Here is a 21330-nt window from a genome sequence, read left to right as displayed (position 1 = left end):
CTTACTGGGGAACGATCTAGGCCAGTTGCCCTCAGCATTCCTGCCAGTCCAGATCCCAGGCCAACATCACGGAGACCTACTGGCCTTCTGAGGTCCAGACGCTTCAATGTTTGGATTAAGAACAGTATTGAGCCCGGTTGGAGAAGATGGTAATGTAATGCTACAGCCCACCCCCCCCCCCTCTTGTTTCTGTGTCTAATTGTGTGGATTCATGACACAGACAATGGTCTGGGCTGGAGACATCTCTCTGCAGGGGGTGTGTATTGAAAGACTGTCTGTTTCAAGGTACAAATATTCAGTCCCCCATGTGCTGTACAGCCCCTGGAATGTCTGTGGGGAAGCCCCTTGCATGGGGAATCCCATAAATACTGAAAGCCTGTGAATAAAAGTTGTTGTTGACTCCCAGCCTATGTTTCGTCTAGTCTCTGGGAGGGAAGAATGATATAACACTACCTGGATTGTTGCATGCTGTACCTGCCTATTTGGAATATTACCTGTTTTCCTGTCTACCAGCGGAGACTCTGTAGATTGAACTACTCCTCCGCTACAGGCGTATCCATGGAGGGACGCACAGACCTCTACAGGCTAGACAATGGCACCCTGACTGCCATTAGGTATTGGGATGAAATCCTTGGACCCATTGTCAGACCCTAAGCTGGTGCAGTGGTTCCTGGGTTCCTCCTGGTGCACGACAATGCCCGGCCTCATGTGGTGAGAGTATGCAGCCAGTTCCAGGAGGATGAAGGAATTGACACCATTGAATGGCCCCAAGCTTGCCTGACCTGAATCCAATACAACATCTCTGGGACATTCTGTTTCAGTCCATCCGATGCCGCCAGGTTGCACCTCAGTCTGTTCAGGAGCTCAGTGATGCCCTGGTCCAGATCTGGGAGGAAATACCCCAGGACACCATCCGTCATCTCATTAGGAGCATTCCCCGACATTGTCAGGCATGTATACAAGAACATGGGGGCCATACACACTACTGAGGACCATTCTGAGGTCCTGCAATGACATTTCATCAAAATGGACTCGCCTGCTGCATCATTTTTTCACTTTGATTTTTGGGTTGTCTTTGAGTTCAGCCCTCTGTAGGGTGATAATTTTCATTTCCATCAAATGATGTGGCATCCTTTCCTTCCTAACACATTACCCAGTCCATACCAGTATAGATCCTAACACATTACCCAGTCCATACTAGTATAGATCCTAACACATTACCCAGTCCATACCAGTATAGATCCTAACACATTACCCAGTCCATACCAGTATAGACCCTAACGCATTACCCAGTCCATACCAGTATAGATCCTAACATTACCCAGTCCATATCAGTATAGATCCTAACGCATTACCCAGTCCATACCAGTATAGATCCTAATGCATTACCCAGTCCATACCAGTATAGATCCTAAGGCATTACTGAAAGAGTGTATCAATGTGCCTTAATGAAATATTGATATCCCACGATACCAGAGACATACATTTCAGCTAGTGCCCAACTCACAATGGAATATGGTCTCTACATTAACAAGTCATACATTGATAAGTACTTACATATTAAACACATCTCATTCATACCTTCTGGACACTTAACAGTTAGACTTGGCATATGGATTACAGACGACACCTGAACACATTGATAAGAACTTACATATTAACACATCAGACAGCTGAGCATAGACGGGAAGGCCCTTCCACAAAAGCAACTTCAGACACAAGACATCTCACATTTACATCAATGTGTTAGGGACAACAAAACCTTTTCATGTATTGTCTTAGTAGATATATTCTATTGTTAAACTGACCCATGGATTGTACACCAGTTTAAACTGTTTTTTCCCGCTAAAATGGCCCATAAATGTGTGAGCTGTGAATAAACACACCAGATTTATTTCCATCAAGCTTGAGTGCTGTATGCCTGTACATCCCCTGGCCAGAGGGGGGAAAATTCACTGCACGAGGGAGTTAGAACTGAAGGGTCGTAGGTCTGGGACCTAAACGAAAATCATCTTGCAACTGCCTTTGACGTGAACGAGTTAACAGTTTGGTGTCAGAAAGCGGGATCCGCCATATACAGTATTGGGTGAGTAATTATTTTTTTATTATTGCCACCCTATACTGTCAGAGCGGATTAACAGTACCCGGTAAGCGCTACTGTAGCGCCTCCCAGGAATCTGATATTCCTAAAGATAATAGGGGGTCTGATGCCCTGGTTAGAAAGCAGTACTGTGTGTGATAGTGAATTTTCCCCTCCAAACATTGTATATTGCTGTAAAGACACTTAAGTGTATTTTTAGTCGCTATATATGATTGCATGCCATTGTATAGATGTATATGTAGATTGTATGTGAGATTAAGCTGAGCTTGAAGGTAAAAACTTGCCCACTGAGAATAGTTAAAAGCAAACCATAAATTGGGTGTAGATAAACCTGATTAGAAAGACGCAGGAAAACCACATAAGCTGGAAACCAGGTTTGCCAGTAAAGTCTAAATACTGACATCACCATCCCTAGATAAACCTTCAAACTCAGCTAATCTCACTTTATATTCTGAGTTTAGAATAATGGGCAATTCTTAAGGTATGGTGAATCCCAAGGGAAAAATGAAATTTAAGTTTAGAACTGAAAGTCATGTTAAAGAAAATTGTATGAAAATTGTATCGTGTATGGGCAAACTTAGTCATGTAGAGGTGTGTGAGATCCATGGATTGTTATTTTGTGTTAGTTTTAATAATGTTCCTAAAGTGCTGTATCAGCAAAACATTTGAGAACACTGAATGAATACTGGTTGCATAATGATTTGTTTTGTGTTTATTACTTATGTTTTAAAGTGATGTGACTTTGCCACAAGTACGACTAAAGGTAACAAATCAGTGCTATGCTTGTCATGGCAACTTTTAGAAGCAAGAAAATATATTTGGTGTATAAAGTGTGACCTTAAGGACTAAAATTGTATTTCTATTCTTAAATCGTGAGCAATTTGAACTTTATAATTGAGGTAACTGTTGACTTTTTAAAAGATTTTGGTGTCTTTCAGCCCACCATGGGCACTGAAACCCCCCCTCCCTTCTTTGACACAGGTTAATTGCAAGGCTTGGGAGTGTAAACAACTGTATTGTCATGGAAATTGACTGAGCTGAGTAAACTTTAACCACTTTAGAACCGCTCACAGTAATACTACTGCGGCAGAGTGGTTCGTTATCGTCCAGCGACGTAGTATTAACGTTGTTAGACACTCCCCCTTCTGGGCGGCGCTTGCGCGCCGCCGGAGGCTCGCTCCCGCTGTTTTCATTCACAGCGGGAGTCGGGCCAGGGGAGGAGCAGCGGCGATCGCCGCTGCTCTTACCCGATCGTCGGGGATCGAGTCTGGAGATCCGCCCGCTGTGTGTAAACACAGCGGGCGGATCTCCATAGTGACAGGGAGTGACAGATCGGACTGTTCAGCATAGCTGGACATCCGATCTGTCCATGACTCACACAGTCACCTCCCCCCCTACACGTCAGTAAGCACCAGGCATACATTAACCCCTCCCTCTCCAATAAAATTAACCCCTTCCCTGCCAGTGTCATTTTTACAGTAACAGTGCATATTTATAGCACTGATTACTGCAGTAATGTCACTGGTACCCCCAAAAGTGTCAAAAATGTCAGTCAAGGGTCCGATCTGTCCGCCGCAATGTCGCAGTCCCGCAAAAAAAATCGCAGATCGCCGCCATTACGCGTTAAAAAAAAAACACCAAAAATGACAGAAATCTTTCCCTTTGTTAGTAAACGCAATAACTTTTGCGCAAACCAATCAAAATACGCTTATTGCGATTTTTTTTACCAAACATATGTAGCATAAAACAAATTGGCCAAAAATTTTTTAAAAAATTGGTTTTTACATCTTTTTTGGGGGGAATTTCATATAAAAAAATGTTAAAAATATTGTTATTTTTTCAAAATAAACGCTCTTTTTTTGTTTATAGCGCAAAAAGTAAAAATCGCACAGGTGATCAAATACCACCAAAAGAAAGCTCTGTTTGTGGGGAAAAAAGGACGTAAATTTCGTTTGGGTACGGCGTCGCACGACTGCGCAATTGTCAGTTGAAGTTGCACAGTGCCGAATCGCAAAAAGTGGCCTGGACGGAAGACAGCAAAATCCTCCGGTGGTAAAGTGGTTAAGAGGAAAGTACAAAAGAATATGTTAATTGTATATACAGATGTGTATTAACTATAATCTTTGCTTTTGTAGAAAAAAACAGTTTTTGAAGAATGCTCCAATGGGTTTAATATGGTGAAGTATAACTTTCTTGTAGCCAAATGGGAAATTACTAATGTTTATTTTTGAGCTGCTCATTTTTTTAACCATGGTGAACAATAATAATAAAACTATTAAAAAACTAGAAATCCACGTGGTAATAATTAATTTGACGTCAACAATTTTTGGTATTAGAAAAGTGCACTGTTAAAACATCTAAGAAAGAAAATGTTTAAAATGCTTACTGTATGCTAAATACATAACCTTTGTTTTATTTTTAGGAGGAAAATATAATGTTTTGTTACTAAATTTTTTGATGCTTATTTCTCAGATGAGTTTTATGCCCTGGTTTGATTTCTTTAAGACTTTCAGAACAAAAGCAGATCACAGCCTTTAAAGACAATTCACCAATGGAAGTATTGTTCCAAATTGTTTTCTTCTGGTTTATTATACTGTTTACATATGTAAATTTTTATGAGTTTCATCCCCATATAGCTAATATTGGTGTTGTACTGCTTGTAGCAGTTTCTAATTTCTTATTTATTGGGTGTCAGATATGTGATGTGTTCTAATCTGACATATATGAGCTCTGGCATTAATGAGTTTCTATTCCTTAGATAATTAAGCATCTCCTGTCTTATAAAGTTTTTATTATATTGTGAGATGGAAGAATAGGATGGAATTGGATAAATTGTTGCTCTAATTTTACACCTATAGTGTGCTAAGAATTATAATGAATGTATGTCAGTGTTACTACAAATTGTTAAGGTTACTTTGGTATTGCTAAGATTTTAAGTTAGGCCTATGACACAGATCTTCAGTTTTGCTACAGATCTGTCTCATTTATTCACAAAGATCAGCATGTATGCTGGTACATGAAGTCCCATTGCATATGGGTCTGCTCTTACCTATTGTTCCTACAAGATTTAAAGTTTAGGACTAGGCAAACCTCCTGTTGTTAATTCAATTAGCTACATGGCCAGCCAGGCCATCTCTTTTCATTCTAAGGTGACTCATTGCCCCAGGCTTTGCATATTAATGTTCCTAGTAGTCAAGCTGTCAGGGAATCCCTGTGAGACGTCTGGGGTGTGGCCGTGCACAGGCTATTCCCAGAAGAATGACTAATGGGCGTGTCGCCAGACACAACCACAGGCACTCGTGTCCCTCCTGGCCTTTGACACCCTCTGTCTCACCTTCAGTGGGGTCTGGGCCGGAGATATAAGAGTGGCCGACCTCGCCAACTCAGACTCCTCCCAGGTACGTGACAGTATCAGTCAGCCAACTATGGAGTCTGAAAGGGAGGTCTCTCCACTGGAGAACGTTTGCCGATCGATCTCTGCACTATCCCACATGGTACAAAGCCTGCAAGGAAAATTGGATTGCATCGAAGATCAATTATCGGCCCGCAAAAATGACTCTTCTCTGACCGAGCCCAGCACATTCTGTGCGGTGGATTTCCACCCGGAACCTCGGGTTCCCATTCCTGAACGTTTTTCTGGAAATCGAAGAAAATTTCGGACTTTTCGTAATTCTTGTGAACTATACTTTTCCCTGTTGCCTCGAACCTTCTCTTCACAAGATACCAAGGTGGGGTTCATTATCTCGCTCCTTCAGGATGAGCCTCAATCCTGGGCTTTCCATCTTCGGGAACAACACGATCCAGCCTTGACAACCATGGACTCTTTTTTTCTGCCATGTCCCAGCTATACGCAGATCCTTTTTGTTATCTGACTGCTGAATCAAAGCTTAGCAAGTTAAAGCAAGGCCTAAGGCCTGTGGAGGATTATGTGACAGATTTCCGTGTATGGAGTGCCGATACTCTGTGGAACCATTCGGCCCTCCATCATCAGTTCCGTCTTGGTTTGTCTGATGCCCTAAAGGATGAACTTGCCAAGGTGGGGGTACCAACGGCCTTAGAAGACCTGGTGAACCTTGTCATCCAGATTGACCGGAGGCTACGTGAGAGGCAAGCCGAAAGAACTAACAAGGCTCCTTTGGTCCGCCCGGAGTTTGGGGCTGATACTCCTCTCATTACCATTAACCCCCCAGAGGTACCTCACTACCCTTCACGAAAGAGTTTCCAGAGATCCCCTCTGTCCACATCGGAACGTCTTCGACGGTATCGCTCCAATCTCTGCCTCTACTGTGGCGATGCCGGTCACCACATTCAGACTTGTCCTGTGAGGCCTTGCAGAACCCCCTCTAACTGGATTTCTATGATGCATCCACCCGGGTCTAATCAAACACATCTCACCTTGCTTTGCCATCTGAAACTTCCTGAAAAGACTATCTCTGTTCCTGCTATTATAGACTCTGGGGCCTGTAGCTGTTTTGTGGATGTGACATTTGCAGCCCAACACAATCTACCTCTCTGTGCCAAGAAACAAGGGTTTGTTGTTCACCTGGCTGATGGCTCTGGTATCAAGTCTGGTCCAGTGACACAAGAGACGGCTCCAATTTTCTGCTCTTCCTCCTCTGGTCATCAAGAATTCCTTTGCCTGGACGTTATAACATCACCCATGTTTCCAGTCATTCTTGGTATACCCTGGCTGAAGGCCCATAACCCTAGCATCAATTGGCTCACGGGTGAAATTTCCTTCTCTTCTCCCTACTGCCGGGCACACTGTGTTCCTGAGGAGTCTCTTACTGTTACCTCTCTCCTTGGTATCCATCCGGACCCCGAAGTCTTGAAACTGGTACCCACAGTTTACCACGAATACCTGGATGTTTTCAATAAAAAGAGCGCTGATTCTCTTCCTCCACATCGTACATACGATTGCCCCATTGAACTGTTGCCAGGGGCAGAAATACCTTTTGGCCGGATCTACCCTCTCTCTGAGCTCGAATTAGAGACTCTCCGTAACTACATTAATGAAAGCCTGGAAAAAGGATTCATCCGACCCTCCACTTCACCCGCAGGAGCGGGCATATTCTTTGTTGAGAAAAAGGACCATACCCTTAGGCCCTGTGTGGATTATCGCGATCTCAATAAGATAACTGTCAAGAATCGTTATCCTCTTCCCCTAATTCCCAAACTTTTCCAGAGGTTACGAGGGGCACAGGTGTTCTCCAAACTTGATTTGAGGGGTGCCTACAACCTAGTCAGAATTCGTGAAGGAGACGAATGGAAAACCGCGTTTTGAACGCGCTTTGGGCATTTCGAATATCTGGTCATGCCATTCGGTCTTTGTAATGCCCCAGCCACATTCCAACATCTTGTTAATGATATATTTCGGGACTATCTTGATTTGTTTATCATCGTATACTTGGATGATATCCTTGTATTTTCCAGTTCTCTCGACCTACACAGAAACCATGTAAAGAAGGTACTGGACAGACTTCGCCAACACCGTCTTTACGCAAAGGCGGAGAAATGTGAGTTCGAAAAACAGGTTATCCAATTTCTGGGACTCATTATCTCTGCGGATGGCATTGCTATGGACCCGCAAAAGGTATCTGCCGTACTGGAATGGCCTGCCCCTGAGGACAAAAAAGCAGTACAGTGCTTTGTGGGTTCGCTAATTTTTACAGGAAGTTTATAAAGAACTTTTCTGGCATCATATCCCCCATCACACAGCTGACCAAACAGTTTACCCCATTCAAATGGAATCCAGAGGCTCAAGCCGCCTTTGAACTATTAAAGACTCTGTTTACTTCTGCTCCCATTTTAAAACACCCAGATCCCGCTTTAACCTATGTACTTGAAGTGGATGCCTCTGAAAATGCGGTCGGGGCTATACTATCCCAACGACAAGGAGCCAAGTCCCTACTCTACCCTATTGCCTTTCTCCAGAAAATTAAGCTCCTCTGAGAGGAACTATGACGTAGGAGATCGTGAACTGTTAGCCATAAAGGCTGCCCTGGAGGAATGGCGCTACCTACTGGAGGTGGCTGCACACCCTATCCTTATTTTTACAGACCATAAGAACTTAGAATATTTAAGAACCGCGAAACGATTAAGACCTCGACAGGCAAGATGGGCACTTTTCTTCTCTCGATTTGTGTTCCATATAACTTTTCGTCCGGGCTCTAAGAATTGCAAACCTGATGCCCTTTCTCGCATGTTTCCTGAACCAGCTCCACCTCCTGAACCTGACACCATCTTGCCAGCTAAGAATTTCCTACTCTTGCAAACAGACTTGATGTCACAGATCAAGGGGACAGTTGCAAACTCCCCACCTCCTCTGAACTTGCATCTCCAGCAGAGGGATGGACTTTATTTCCACAAGGAACAAATTTTTATTCCTGAACAACTGAGGGTCACCATTCTTAAGAAGTGTCATGATCATCTTCTGGCTGGACACTTTGGTATCCATAAAACCTCTGATTTGGTCTCCCGTTCCTTTTGGTGGCCAGATTGGTTAAAGGACTGTAAAAACTATGTCAGATCCTGCTCTGTGTGTCTCAGAAACAAGTCTGATCGGGCCAAGACCTGGGGCCTGTTGGAATCCCTCCCCGTACCTGAAAAACCATGGAGTATGATCTCTATGGACTTTATTGTGGAACTTCCTCCATCTGAAGGGTTTACCACTATCTTTGTCGTAGTTGATCGTTTTTCCAAGATGGCACACTTTATACCTCTGAAAGGAACTCCCTCTGCCTCCGAAACTGCCTCCACGTTTATCAAAGAAGTGGTGAGATTGCATGGCATTCCAGCCAGCATTGTCTCTGATCGTGGGGTGCAGTTCACTTCCAAGTTTTGGAAAGCTTTATGTGAAGCATTAAACATTGAACTTTGTTTGTCTTCTGCCTACCACCCACAAACAAACGGACAGACCGAGAGGACAAACCAAACTCTTGAACAATATTTAAGGTGCTTCTCTTCTTTTTCTCAAGACGACTGGGTGTTACGACTCCCTTTAGCGGAATTTGCTTATAATAACTCCGTCCATTCCGCCACCAAGCAGTCTCCTTTCTATGCCAATTATGGATATCACCCCTCCTTCCTACCTGAGTTACCTATGGAATCTGCTGTACCAGCTGTACAAGAAAGACTAAATTTTCTTAATGCCAACAGTCAGCTTTTGCGGGAAACCATTTTGAAGGCACAGGCTGGTAATAAAAAAATTTTTGATAGAAGAAGGAGAGGGAATTTGAATTTAAAACCGGGGGATAAGGTCTGGCTATCTACAGCAAACCTGAGATTAAAGTGTCCCTCAAAAAAGCTTGGCCCAAGATACCTAGGTCCATTTCCTATCAGGAAGAAGATCAATTCTGTCGCATTCGAATTAATCTTACCTGGTAATCTGAAGATCCATCCCGTATTCCATGTTTCTTTACTGAAGTCAGCAGTTCCCAACCCCTTCCCAGATCGTGGATCTGAAGTTCCTGCTCCCCTTTTGATCGAAGGTAATGAAGAACTTGAGGTGGAGTCTATTCTGGACTGTAGAAGAAGGGGTGGTCGGACACAGCTTCTTATCAAGTGTAAGGGCTATGGCCCTGAGGATAATTCCTGGGAACCTGCTTCAAACGTCCATGCTCCTCGATTGTTACGAGCCTACCTTCTTCAACATCCTGAAAAAAACGGTCTATGTTGGGCATCCGGAGGCTGCCCTTAAGGGGGGGGGCAATGTCAGGGAATCCCTGTGAGACGTCTGGGGCGTGGCCGTGCACAGGCTATTCCCAGAAGAATGACTAATGGGCGTGTCGCCAGACAGGTTATTTAAAGGAAGTTCAATCCTGTTTCCTGTGCTGACTGATCTTCAGCTGTTTCCTGTGACCTGATGATACCTGTATGCTTCCCTGTTGCTGACCTGGCTTGTTCTGAACTTGGACTTGGATTCTGCTTCTGCCTCTCTGCTAAACCTGACCCGGCTCCGTCCCTGACTTTGGCTCTGCTTACGATTTGGTACCCTGCTGCACCGCCTGTTGATGACCCTGGCTTTCCTACTACTCTGACTCTGTCTCAAACCTTGTCTCTCAGAACTACCCGAGTGCTTGCCTGGCTATCTGCTGCACATGTTCCATACAGCATTGCATGTTCCAGTTTCCAGGATCCGGACAAGCAGCCTATCCTGATCCATCAACAACCACAGGCACTCGTGTCCCTCCTGGCCTTTGACACCCTCTGTCTCACCTTCAGTGGGGTCTGGGCCGGAGATATAAGAGAGGCCGACCTCGTTAACTCAGACTCCTCCCAGGTACGTGACACAAGCCTTTGTGTCGCCAAGTCTATTTCAAACCTGTTTGGTTTCAATTTCCTGTTTGGTGTCACTGGGCAACTGTACCATCTCTTATAAATTTCTGTTTGCATGGGTACTCACTTCTAGCTGTTTTGTGTGTCTCTGTGTGTCCATGTACACAAGACAGCTTGAATTTTACTCCCTACTGTTTAGTGATCCCAGCACCTTAGCCATGCAAGGGATTCTCTGTTGTCTATTGGCCTTTCATTCTAGGTAGCTGCCTGCTTGGGTGAGTAAGAGGACTGCAACCTGGGAACTGGCTGGAAGTTAACCCATCTCCACCTTTGAAGAAGACAAGGCAGTTCTTGAGACTTTGCACCTCAACCCTTCCAAGGGCCCTCACCATTGTTGCATGTGTGGACATGCTGTGTTCTCCCCAGATAGTGCTATTATTTATCCTTCCTGTCTTAAAATGACCTGCCTTCCTGTGAGCCCTGAACCCCAGTGCTGCAAGTGGTTCTTACTAGCATTTATTTTACTGCCTTCCTGTAAGACCAGAAGCCCAGTGCTGCACTATACTCCTGCCATTCTTGTAAATCTTGTATTCTGTGCTATCCAAGTTTTTGTCTCTGTACTTACATGTTCCTGATCTACTGTAGGGTTGTTGATCCTAGCCATAGGTGAAAGGCCCCCTTTTGAGACAGCCTATTGTTCATAATAAGTGTTTTTTCTTTGAATTCAGGATAGTGTACACAGTTTAGTGTGGATGGTGGTTGAATAACGCATTATATGAAATGAGAATGATTCCCTTTTGTATTAAGACATTTTGGTTTTCTTTTCTTCTAGGTCTTATTACCCTTCACAACATAGATTTACTTCAGCAGAAAAAAAAAAAAACTCAACGGCTTTATGGGCATTTTTTTTGTTAATGATCTAATGTTGGACTAACAATCTGAGTGACGCCATCTTCAAAAAAAAATACCCTCCTTCATTCCTGCACGTTATGACATCACCACAAACAGCATTGATGGAGAAGAGCACTTTAACCACTTAAGCCCCGGAAGATTTTACCCCCTTCTTGACCAGGGGGTATTTTGCGATTCGGCACTGCGTGACTTTAATGGACAATTGCGCGGTCGTGCGACGCTGTATCTAAATGAATTTGGCGTCCTTTTTTTCCCACAAACAGAGCTTTCTTTTGGTGGTATTTGATCACCTGTGCGATTTTTTGATCATGCGCTATAAACAAAAAAGAGCGTAAATTTAGCAAAAATAGCAATATTTTTCACATTTTTTTATATGAAATTCCCCCCCCCAAAAAATGTAAAAATCAAAATTTTTTAACATTTTCGGCTACCTATTTTATGCTACCTATGTTTGGTAAAAAAAAATCGCAAAAAGCGTATTTTGATTGGTTTGCGCAAAAGTTATCGCGTTTACTAACAAAGGGAAAGATTTTTGTCATTTTTGTTGTTTTTTTTTAATGGCGGCGAACTGCGATTTTTTTTTGCGGTACTGCGACATTGCAGCGGACAGATCGGACCCTTGACTGACATTTTTGACACTTTTGGGGTTACCAGTGACATTTCTACAGTAATCAGTGCTATACATATGCACTGTTACAGTAAAAATACACTGGCAGTGAAGGGGTTTTTTTTGAAAGGGAGGGGCTATGTGTGTCCCTAGGGGCGTGCTTTCTACTGTGATTGGCTGTGACTTCAGCTGTATGAACGGTGATCAACGGTTCTACATAGTAGAACCGTATGATCATCATTCATACACAGGGGAGAATGACAGGCAGCTTGTTTACACAAGCCGCCTGACTTTCTCCCTCTCCCCCGCTGATCACCGAGTGACCGGCGGACATCGGGTCCGCCGGTCATACGCACGGGGGGGGGGTCCATGACCACGCGGGAGTGGGAGCGCGCCTCCAGGGGCGCGCGCTCGCTCCCTAGACCCTCACAAGCAAGCGACGTAGACCTACGTTAGTTTGCCTGTGAGGGGCTGACCGCCGACGTAGATAGTCGTGCGGCGGTCGGCAAGTGGTTAAAAAAGCCTTTTAATATCTGAACAACTTTGATACTTGTCATGTCAGCTGTCTAGAAAAGATAAAGCTCAGTTTGCTATGATTGCAAAAGGATCTGCACACCTACCGGAAGTTTCTTGTCATGTGGACTACGATGGTCCTGAAGAGAAGAATATTATGTATGAACATTGTATGAGTTCTTAGGTGTTGCAGTGGAGTCTTATGGAGGACTAGTTGTCAAAGGAGGAGTCAACAAAAGACTTGGCATTCATACACTGTTAGACCAACACATAATTTTTTTTTAGACTTTTTGATTTTTAGGTTCGTTTTGTCACATTTTTATTTTTTTAATATTTTGTATATTTTAGACTTGACAAAGCAAAGTGAGATTTTTCTGCAGAAGTAAATGGGATACATAATTCAGGAGAAATATGAACTAGAAAAATATATATATTTAAACTAAGATTAGGCAGTTGGAGGGAGAGGTCAGGGAATTCAGAAGGGATTGATAGGAATTGTAATTTTATCTGCTTTTCTTAAAAATACATTTTATGTTAGGTTTTGTATGTGTTATGAGACCTAGTTTGTTCCTTATTCCTCATATCAGCACCTCCAGGATCCACATCATAACTCATGAAGGCCACATTCAAGCAAATAGGTGACTCATTATCAGGGCTTGTTTTCTCAGAGAATAGGTGCAGGAATACCCCTTTGTCTGCCCCTATCCACCTCTGAGCATCATTCCTTTGTTCCACCCCCTACCCACCTCCGAGCACCATTCCTTGGTTCCAACCCCTACCCACCTCCGAGCACCATTCCTTGGTTCCACCCTGTACCCACCTCCAAGCACCATTCCATTCCTTGGTTCCATCCTCTACCCACCTTCAAGCACCATTTCTTGGTTCCATCCCCTACCCACCTCCCAGTACTGCTCTTTTAGACAATACAGAACAAGGTATCATTTTGTGGTGCTACGTAATTTGTGGAATTTGCTAATGATTGATAACAAGAAAAACAGTAAAATAGATCCCCTGTGGCTAGTAACAATAGATCCCCTAACAATGGACCACACGTAACAAAATTCCTCCCCTAGCAACAATAGACTCCTGGCTGCAACAACAGGTCTCCCCACAGCCAGCATCAATAGACTTCCTGTCAGCAAGCAACAACAGACCCCCTCCCAGCAACAACTGACCCCCCAGAAATTTAAGACTCCCCCCCAGCAACAGTAGGTCCTCCACCAATGTCCAAATTGGGCCCAAAGTGTAAATATTTTGTGTGGCAACCATTATTTTCCAGCACTACCTTAACCCTCTTGGGCATGGAGTTCACCAGAGCTTCACAGGTTGCCACTGGAGTCCTCTTCCACTCCTCCATGATGACGTCACGGAGCTGGTGGATGTTAGAGAACTTGCGCTCCTCCACCTTCCATTTGAGGATGCCCCACAGATGCTCAATAGGGTTTAGGTGTGGAGACATGCTTGGCCAGTTTATCACCTTCATCCTCAGCTTCTCTAGCAAGGCAATGGTCATCTTGGAGGTGTGCTTGGGGTTGTTATCATGTTGGAATACTGCCCTATGGCCCAGTTTTCGAAGGGAGGGGATCATACTCTGCTTCAGTATGTCACAGTACATGTTGGCATTCATGGTTCCCTCAATAAACTGTAGCTCCCCAGTGCCGACAGCACTCATGCAGCCCCAGACCATGACACTCCCACCACCATGCTTGACTGTAGGCAAGACACACTTGTCTTTGTACTCCTCACCTGGTTGCCGCCACACATGCTTGACACCATCTTAACCTAGGTTTATCTTAGTCTCATGAGACCACAGGACATGGCTCCGGTAATCCATGCCCTTAGTCTGCTTGTCTTCAGCAAACTATTTGTAGGCTTTCTTGTGCATCATCTTTAGAAGAGGTTTCCTTCTGGGATGACAGCCATGCAGACCAATTTGATGCAGTGTGCGGCGTATGGTCTGAGCACTGACAGGCTGACCCCCCCCCCCACCCCTTTTACCTCTGCATCCATGCTGGCAGCACTCATACGTCTATTTCCCAAAGACAACCTCTGGCAAGGAGGCTGAGCACGTGCACTCAACTTCTTTGGTCCCCCATGGCGAGGCCTGTTGTAAATAAAACCTGTCCCGTTAAAACACTGTATCGTCTTGGCCACCATGCTGCAGCTCAGTTTCAATGTCTTGGCAATCTTCTTATATCCTAGGCCATCTTTATGTAGAGCAACAATTCTTTTTTTCAAATCCTCAGAGTTCTTTGCCATGAGGTGCCATGTGGAACTTCCAGTGACCAGTATGAGAGAGTGTGAGCGATAACACCAAATTTACCACACCTGCTGCTCATTCACACCTGAGACTTTGTAACACTAACGAGTCACATGACACCGGGGAGGGAAAATGGCTAATTGGGCCCAATTTGGACATTTTCACTTAGGGGTGTACTCACTTTTGTTGCCAGCGGTTTAGACATTAATGGCTGTGTGTTGAGTTATTTTGAGGGGACAGCAAATATACACTGTTATACAAGCTGTACACTCACTACTTTACATTGTAACAAAGTGTCATTTCTTCAGTGTTGTCACATGAAAAGATAGAATAAAATATTTACAAAAATGTGAGCGGTGTACTTACTTTTGTGAGATACTGTATATTTTATCTTGTACCTAGGACCTTCAGGACAGATACCTATATACACAATACATTTTGTTCTGATTTTACCCCTGTGTCCGCCCCAGGTCGGGTTAATTTGTTGGGGGTTGGAAGGAATGCCATGTGCTAGTAAACCATGTTTGTATTTATTATGATGTACATAAATACAGATTATGTTCTATGTCTATGAAACACTAATATCGAGTCTGTTAGAAAACTGTCTGTACATCTTCATAGTCCTGAAGAAGCCTTGTGTGAAACACGTTGACTAGTGAACAGACGAAGATAGAGGAATATGATCCGAAGCAAACACAGTGACGTGACTCCCTCCCTAATGGTTAATGCAAACAAAAGAAAGAGGTCGTAGGACTTTATATGAGGCAGGTCATCAACTAAGATATACAAAAATAGAATCTGAACGTAGTCATTTATTATACATACAGTAATTGATACAAATGTTGACATCAGTAACAAATATGATGCAGACACGTATACAAAAAAAGCGGAGACAAAAAAATCCATATAGTAAGGAAATTGTTATAATAGTAATAAGATATATTCAGTAATAAAGTACATGGCAGTCACTAAATGTTACATCTAAGTGAAGAGAGGAAATATCTATACCTACACGAACCTTATGGTATATACCAACTTATCCTTATATATGTATGATGTACATGAGTGAAATTAGTAGGAGACATTGATCTCCTGTGTACGAGCTGAGCTCAGTTTGGGGCCAGTTTCCTCATTTTATTGAGATCTGGTTTTAGATAAATCAATAAATGTTATTTTAGGATAAATCCATGGAGTTGTCATCTGTCTCATGCTGTGCCCTTAAAGTCCACACATATGACAGTGGTTCCTTGTGAACATCTGTAGTTTCCATTTCTCTGAACAGATAGGATGTTGGGACTCTCATTAAAAAAATGACCTGGGGTCCCCTCCCCCCCACTCTATACCAGGCCCATGCCAAAATGTAAAAAAAATAAATGGCGTGGGGTCCCCCCAAAATCCATACCAGATCTTAACCTGAGCATGCAGTTCGGCAAGTCACGAAAAGGGGGACAAGCGAGCGCCCCCCCCTTCTAACCCATACAAGGCCACATGCCCTCACCATGGGGTGGGGGTGGGTGTTTTGTGGCAGTTCTGCCCCCCCACCCCAAAGCACCTTGTCCCCATGCTGATGGGGACAATGGCCTCTTTCCCACAACCGTGGCCTGGGGTTGTGGGGGTCTGCAGACAGGGGGATCATCGTAATCTGAAAGCCCCTTTTACCAAGGGGACCCCAGGGGAACCCAGATCCTCATGTGAAAGAGTATCGGGACCATAGTACCTGTACCTATTCACTAAAAAAAGTGTCAAAAAGCAATAAATATACAAACACAATTTTTAAAAAATTATTTTTTTAAAAAATAAAAGCCAGCCTTCCCCCGATGTAGATCCGTCATCAATCACAATGCCTTCCGCACCCGAAAAAATAAATAAAAAAAAGACGCTCTCGCCATCATGGAGGCCCTCTGCCTACTGCAGGTTCCGCATTTACATTGGTAAGAGGCGGGGCCACCTGTCTACATCACCTTTTTTCAATAATGGCCCCTAAGGGCCTGATATGGACTGGGGGTCGGGGGAGCACATAATTTTTTTCTATTGCCGGGAAATGCCGGCATTCTTTTCTTTCCATTCATCTGTCAGTGGGGAAGCCCGCTGACAGCTGATGAGTCATGGTTGGTAAGGATGCGGGCGGGCGGCTTCCCGGCTTGCTGATTAACAACCAGCTATTTCTTCACAAAGAATTAGCACCGGTCGATTGTTTTTTTTGACTGATCCGAATTCGAATCATTCTGAAAAGTTGGAATTCATTAGAAAATCAATAAACAAAAACAAATTTTAACAGATTTCAACAAAATTCATTACAATTTCATTTGGAGATTTGGATACATCCGAATCTAGGAATAACCAAAAATATGTCGGAATTTGTATTCGCACCGAAACGAATTTCATGTGTCTAACACTTAATGGCCACCCGCTAGCAGCTGGGCTCCCAGCCAATGCAAATGGCCGCCGGTGGCAGGGCCCACTCTCCAGGCATGGATCCTCTACATATGTGTGCCATAACACCACCCCGCTGATAGCTGGGGACTCAATGACCACTCGGGACATCCTGGAAGACTTCTGGATACCAAAGGAAGCTCCTGACATCCCGCACAGCTGCCCAGCACCAGACCCGCCGAGCAATACTTCCAATAGGTAGGAAAACTTCATACAGAAATGGACCTATAAGTGAGGAGGACAAAAAAGGAATGCAGCCATTGGCTTATTTTGAACATTTATAGGGGTGGGGTCTTAGGGGGGGGCGAGGGCGGGGCTACCCAAAGGTATGCGGCCATGGACATCTGTCAGGAAAGCACATTTTGGCCACTAGATTGAACTGACCATTATAGGAAATCCCAATTCGCCATGACCGGGGGAATGCGGGTCACATTTCATCAACACATTTATAACAACCAGATCTGTAAGTGTTTGTGAAATCTTCCCGCACAAAATGTACTCAGCCAATGAAAGGTAAGGACTCCATTTTTATTTTTCTCCTGCTATCAATGGCCAACACGGGACAACACTTCATCCATGTCTTTGGTGATCTCTGATCTCCTTATGAAGTGTTTCTTACATGATGAAGATCAGCCATGGAGTATATCTGAGGTGTATATCAGGGTGTGCTTCTTCCCCACATGTCCACCAACATTCATATAGAAGACATTTCCCGCACTCAAGGCACTAATACACCTCCAGGGTTGTGTGGGACCCCTTATGTACAGGAAGACAGGACTTCAGTGCGGGAACATTTCCCTCACTCAGGACAGGAAAATGGCTTCTCACCCGTGTGAGATCTCTGATGTCTGTAAAGATGGGACTTCTGTGAAAAACATTTCCAGCAATCAGGACAGGAATATGGCTTCTCAGCAGTGTGCGATCTCTGATGCTCGGAAAGATGGGACTTCTGTGAAAAACATTTCCCGCACTCAGGACAGGAATACGGTTTTTCACCAGTGTGCAATCTCTGATGTCTGGAAAGAGCGGACTTATCTGCAAAACATTTCCTACACTCAGGACAGGAATACGGCTTCTCACCAGTGTGCAATCTCTGATGTGTGGAAAGATATGACTTCTGTGAAAAACATTTCCCGCACTCAGGACAGGAATACAAGTTCTCACCAGTGTGCAATCTCTGATGTCTGGAAAGAGAGGACTTATCTAAAAAACATTTCCCGCACTCAGGACAGGAATACGGCTTCTCCCCAGTGTGGAATCTCTGATGTCTGGAAAGACTGAACTGCTCTGAAAAACATTTCCCTCACTCAGGACAGAAATACGGCTTCTCCCTAGTGTGGAATCTCTGATGTCTGGAAAGAGCGGACTTATCTGAAAAACATTTCCAGCAATCAGGACAGGAATACGGCTTCTCAGCAGTGTGCGATCTCTGATGCTCGGAAAGATGGGACTTCTGTGAAAAACATTTCCCGCACTCAGGACAGGAATACGGTTTTTCACCAGTGTGCAATCTCTGATGTCTGGAAAGAGAGGACTTATCTGAAAAACATTTCCCACACTCAGGACAGGAATACGGCTTCACACCAGTGTGCAATATCTGATGTCTGGAAAGAGTGGACTTATCTGAAAAACATTTCCCACACTCAGGACAGGAATACGGCTTCTCACCAGTGTGCACTCTCTGATGGTTGGAAAGATCAGACTTCTGTGAAAAGCATTTCCCACACTCAGGACAGGAATACAAGTTCTCACCAGTGTGCAATCTCTGATGTCTGGAAAGAGCGGACTTATCTGAAAAACATTTCCTACACTCAGGACAGGAATACGGTTTCTCACCAGTGTGCAATCTCTGATGTCTGGAAAGATATGACTTCTGTGAAAAACATTTCCTACACTCAGGACAGGAATACGGCTTCTCACCAGTGTGCAATCTCTGATGTGTGGAAAGAGCGGACTTTTGTAAAAAACATTTCCCACACTCAGGACAGGAATACAGCTTCTCACCAGTGTGCAATCTCTGATGTGTGGAAAGATATGACTTCTGTGAAAAACATTTCCCGCACTCAGGACAGGAATACGGCTTCTCACCAGTGTGCAATCTCTGATGTCTGGAAAGACTGAACTGCTCTGAAAAACATTTCCCACACTCAGGACAGGAATACGGCTTCTCCCCAGTGTGGAATCTCTGATGTCTGGAATGAGCGGACTTATCTGAAAAACATTTCCCGCACTCAGGACAGGAATACGGCTTCTCACCAGTGTGCAATCTCTGATGTGTGGAAAGAGCGGACTTTTGTAAAAAACATTTCCCACACTCAGGACAGGAATGCGGCTTCTCACCAGTGTGAGATTTTTTATGCACATTAAGTTTGGATTTAAAACTGAAACACTTCCCGCACTCAGTACAGGAGAACCTCTTATCTGGTGGAAGGACGGCACCGTCCCTCACAGTCTGAGGTTCCTCAGGATAAGAGGAATACGATGGTCCAGCACCCTCCCTCACAGTCTGAGATTCCTCAGGATAAGAGGAATACGATGGTCCGGCACTGTCCCTCACAGTCTGAGGTTCCTCAGGATAAGAGAAATACGATGGTCCGGCACCGTCCCTCACAGTCTGAGGTTCCTCAGGATATGAGGAATACGATGGTCCGTCTACACTGTGTGGTGCCGGATGGACATTTGAGGTAGCCGGGTTTTCTCCTAGACTATACTGTGTGATGTCCTCATCTTCTAATTTACAGTCTGGAGACAAAGTGAGACAATCCTCTGAGGTTTTCCTCATCTCCCGTCCATCTACTAAAATAGAAATAAAAAGATCATTACTAGACATCAGCAGATTGGTTCCCCTAAACCAGGACTCCGCCCACATCAGACAGCTTTGTCTCTGAGGATCTTACAATTCCCCCCTCAAGGTAACTAGTAAATGGGACCTCTGATCTCCTACCAGTTCATTTCTTTATTCATGGACCTTAGCCAGAGAGTGAGGAAACAACGAGAACTGTCTTTTATAGGAGTGACAGTGATGAGGGGATTATAGGACGAGCGTCCCCTCCCCCTCTATCACTCATTGCCATCTTCCCAACACAAGAAGTGGTGGACTTCCTTATTTAGTCCATGATTTAGTCATGAATAACACCGGGGCTGAGCCCCACCAGAGGTCAGAGAGTGAGGATGGGGGGAGAACAACCAAGATGAAGACTGGACTAATCCTGAAGACCACCATCATTGGGTTACTGACTCCTCCCTCATTATCACTTTCTGTTTAAGGTTCCAAAGTTGGAGGATGTTATCACATTATTATCACCATGTAAAAGTCTGTCCTCCAATCAGATCATCAGATATAAATGTGATATAAAATAAAGCATAAATCGGTGCAATCATGTAGTGTAAAGAATGGTGTATAAATATTCACAGAAACATTCACCCAATGGCAGCTTACATTCAGAAAGTTTCTTTCACTAAACACAAAAACAAATAAAAAATCAAATAAAATGCAGCCCAAAAGAAAATGAAAATAAATTTCTTCACCCAAATCTGTAGACAATAAGTCTTCCTCTTCCTCCACGGTATATATGGGGGGGGATAGAAAATATGGGCGGAGCCTGCGCAGGGACATCCCAGGGAAGGGGTATCTGAGTGAAGGATCTCATTGTGAAGCTTGTTTAGTCCGCACTGCTCAGGTCCCGGCTTTGTAATTCTATCATCTTGGATTTTAATGTTGAATAAAGCAGATAGACGGAGAGCACTAGAGGGGGTGTTATTTTCTACCCTCCCCCCCCCATATATACTGTGGAGGAAGAGGAAGGAGGAGAGGAGTGAGCAATATCCCTAGAGGGGGAAGGGATCTGTGGGACTCGCTGGTAACACAGGAGTCAGATGGTAAGGTGAGTGGAAGTGACCACCAGCACCTTTCTCATCTGCAATTTCTGCACTCGCACTTTATCATTTATATTGGCCCTGACTGATGACACGTGTCACATGACACACATTTCTATCCTCTTATTGGACGATCACATTACTATTTATTCATTTCCTGACACTGTTTAATAGATTTCATATTTTTGAATTGTAAGTCTGATTGTTACACGGCGCGGTGATATCGCACAGATTGGATTATTATTTCCCACTTATTGTCTACAGATTTGGGGGAAGAAATTTATTTTCATTTTCGTTTGATTTTTTCATCAGATATAAAATGTCCAGCTGGTATGAAATGAGCGTAAATAA

The 21330-nt window shown here is 44.0% G+C and overlaps 4 protein-coding genes across 4 annotated transcripts in view; all 4 read right to left on the bottom strand.

Annotated features, from left to right (window-relative positions):
* LOC309550239 (uncharacterized protein) overlaps positions 1-21330 on the bottom strand; it is a gene marked incomplete at both ends in the record, with an annotated part of 1760330 nt that overhangs the window by 820666 nt on the left and 918334 nt on the right.
* The window catches only part of LOC309548798 (uncharacterized protein), a gene marked incomplete at both ends in the record, with an annotated part of 266454 nt that overhangs the window by 229945 nt on the left and 15179 nt on the right, over positions 1-21330 (bottom strand). The window lies entirely within an intron of this gene.
* Positions 1-21330, bottom strand: part of LOC309548799 (uncharacterized protein) — a gene marked incomplete at its 3' end in the record, with an annotated part of 85923 nt that overhangs the window by 61769 nt on the left and 2824 nt on the right. The window lies entirely within an intron of this gene.
* Positions 1593-20807, bottom strand: LOC309548800 (uncharacterized protein; the record flags this gene model as incomplete). The annotated part of the gene is made up of 3 exons (XM_082248742.1): positions 1593-1630; positions 18484-19524; positions 20777-20807. 3 exons carry the CDS (start codon positions 20805-20807, stop codon positions 1593-1595), a joined length of 1110 nt encoding a protein of 369 aa, XP_082104868.1.

Source organism: Pelophylax lessonae (assembly GCF_965119305.1).
Source record: "Pelophylax lessonae genome assembly, chromosome: 3".
NCBI lineage: Eukaryota > Metazoa > Chordata > Amphibia > Anura > Ranidae > Pelophylax > Pelophylax lessonae.
Note: the sequence above shows the minus strand (reverse complement) of the source record. Positions and strands in the feature narration are given on the sequence as shown.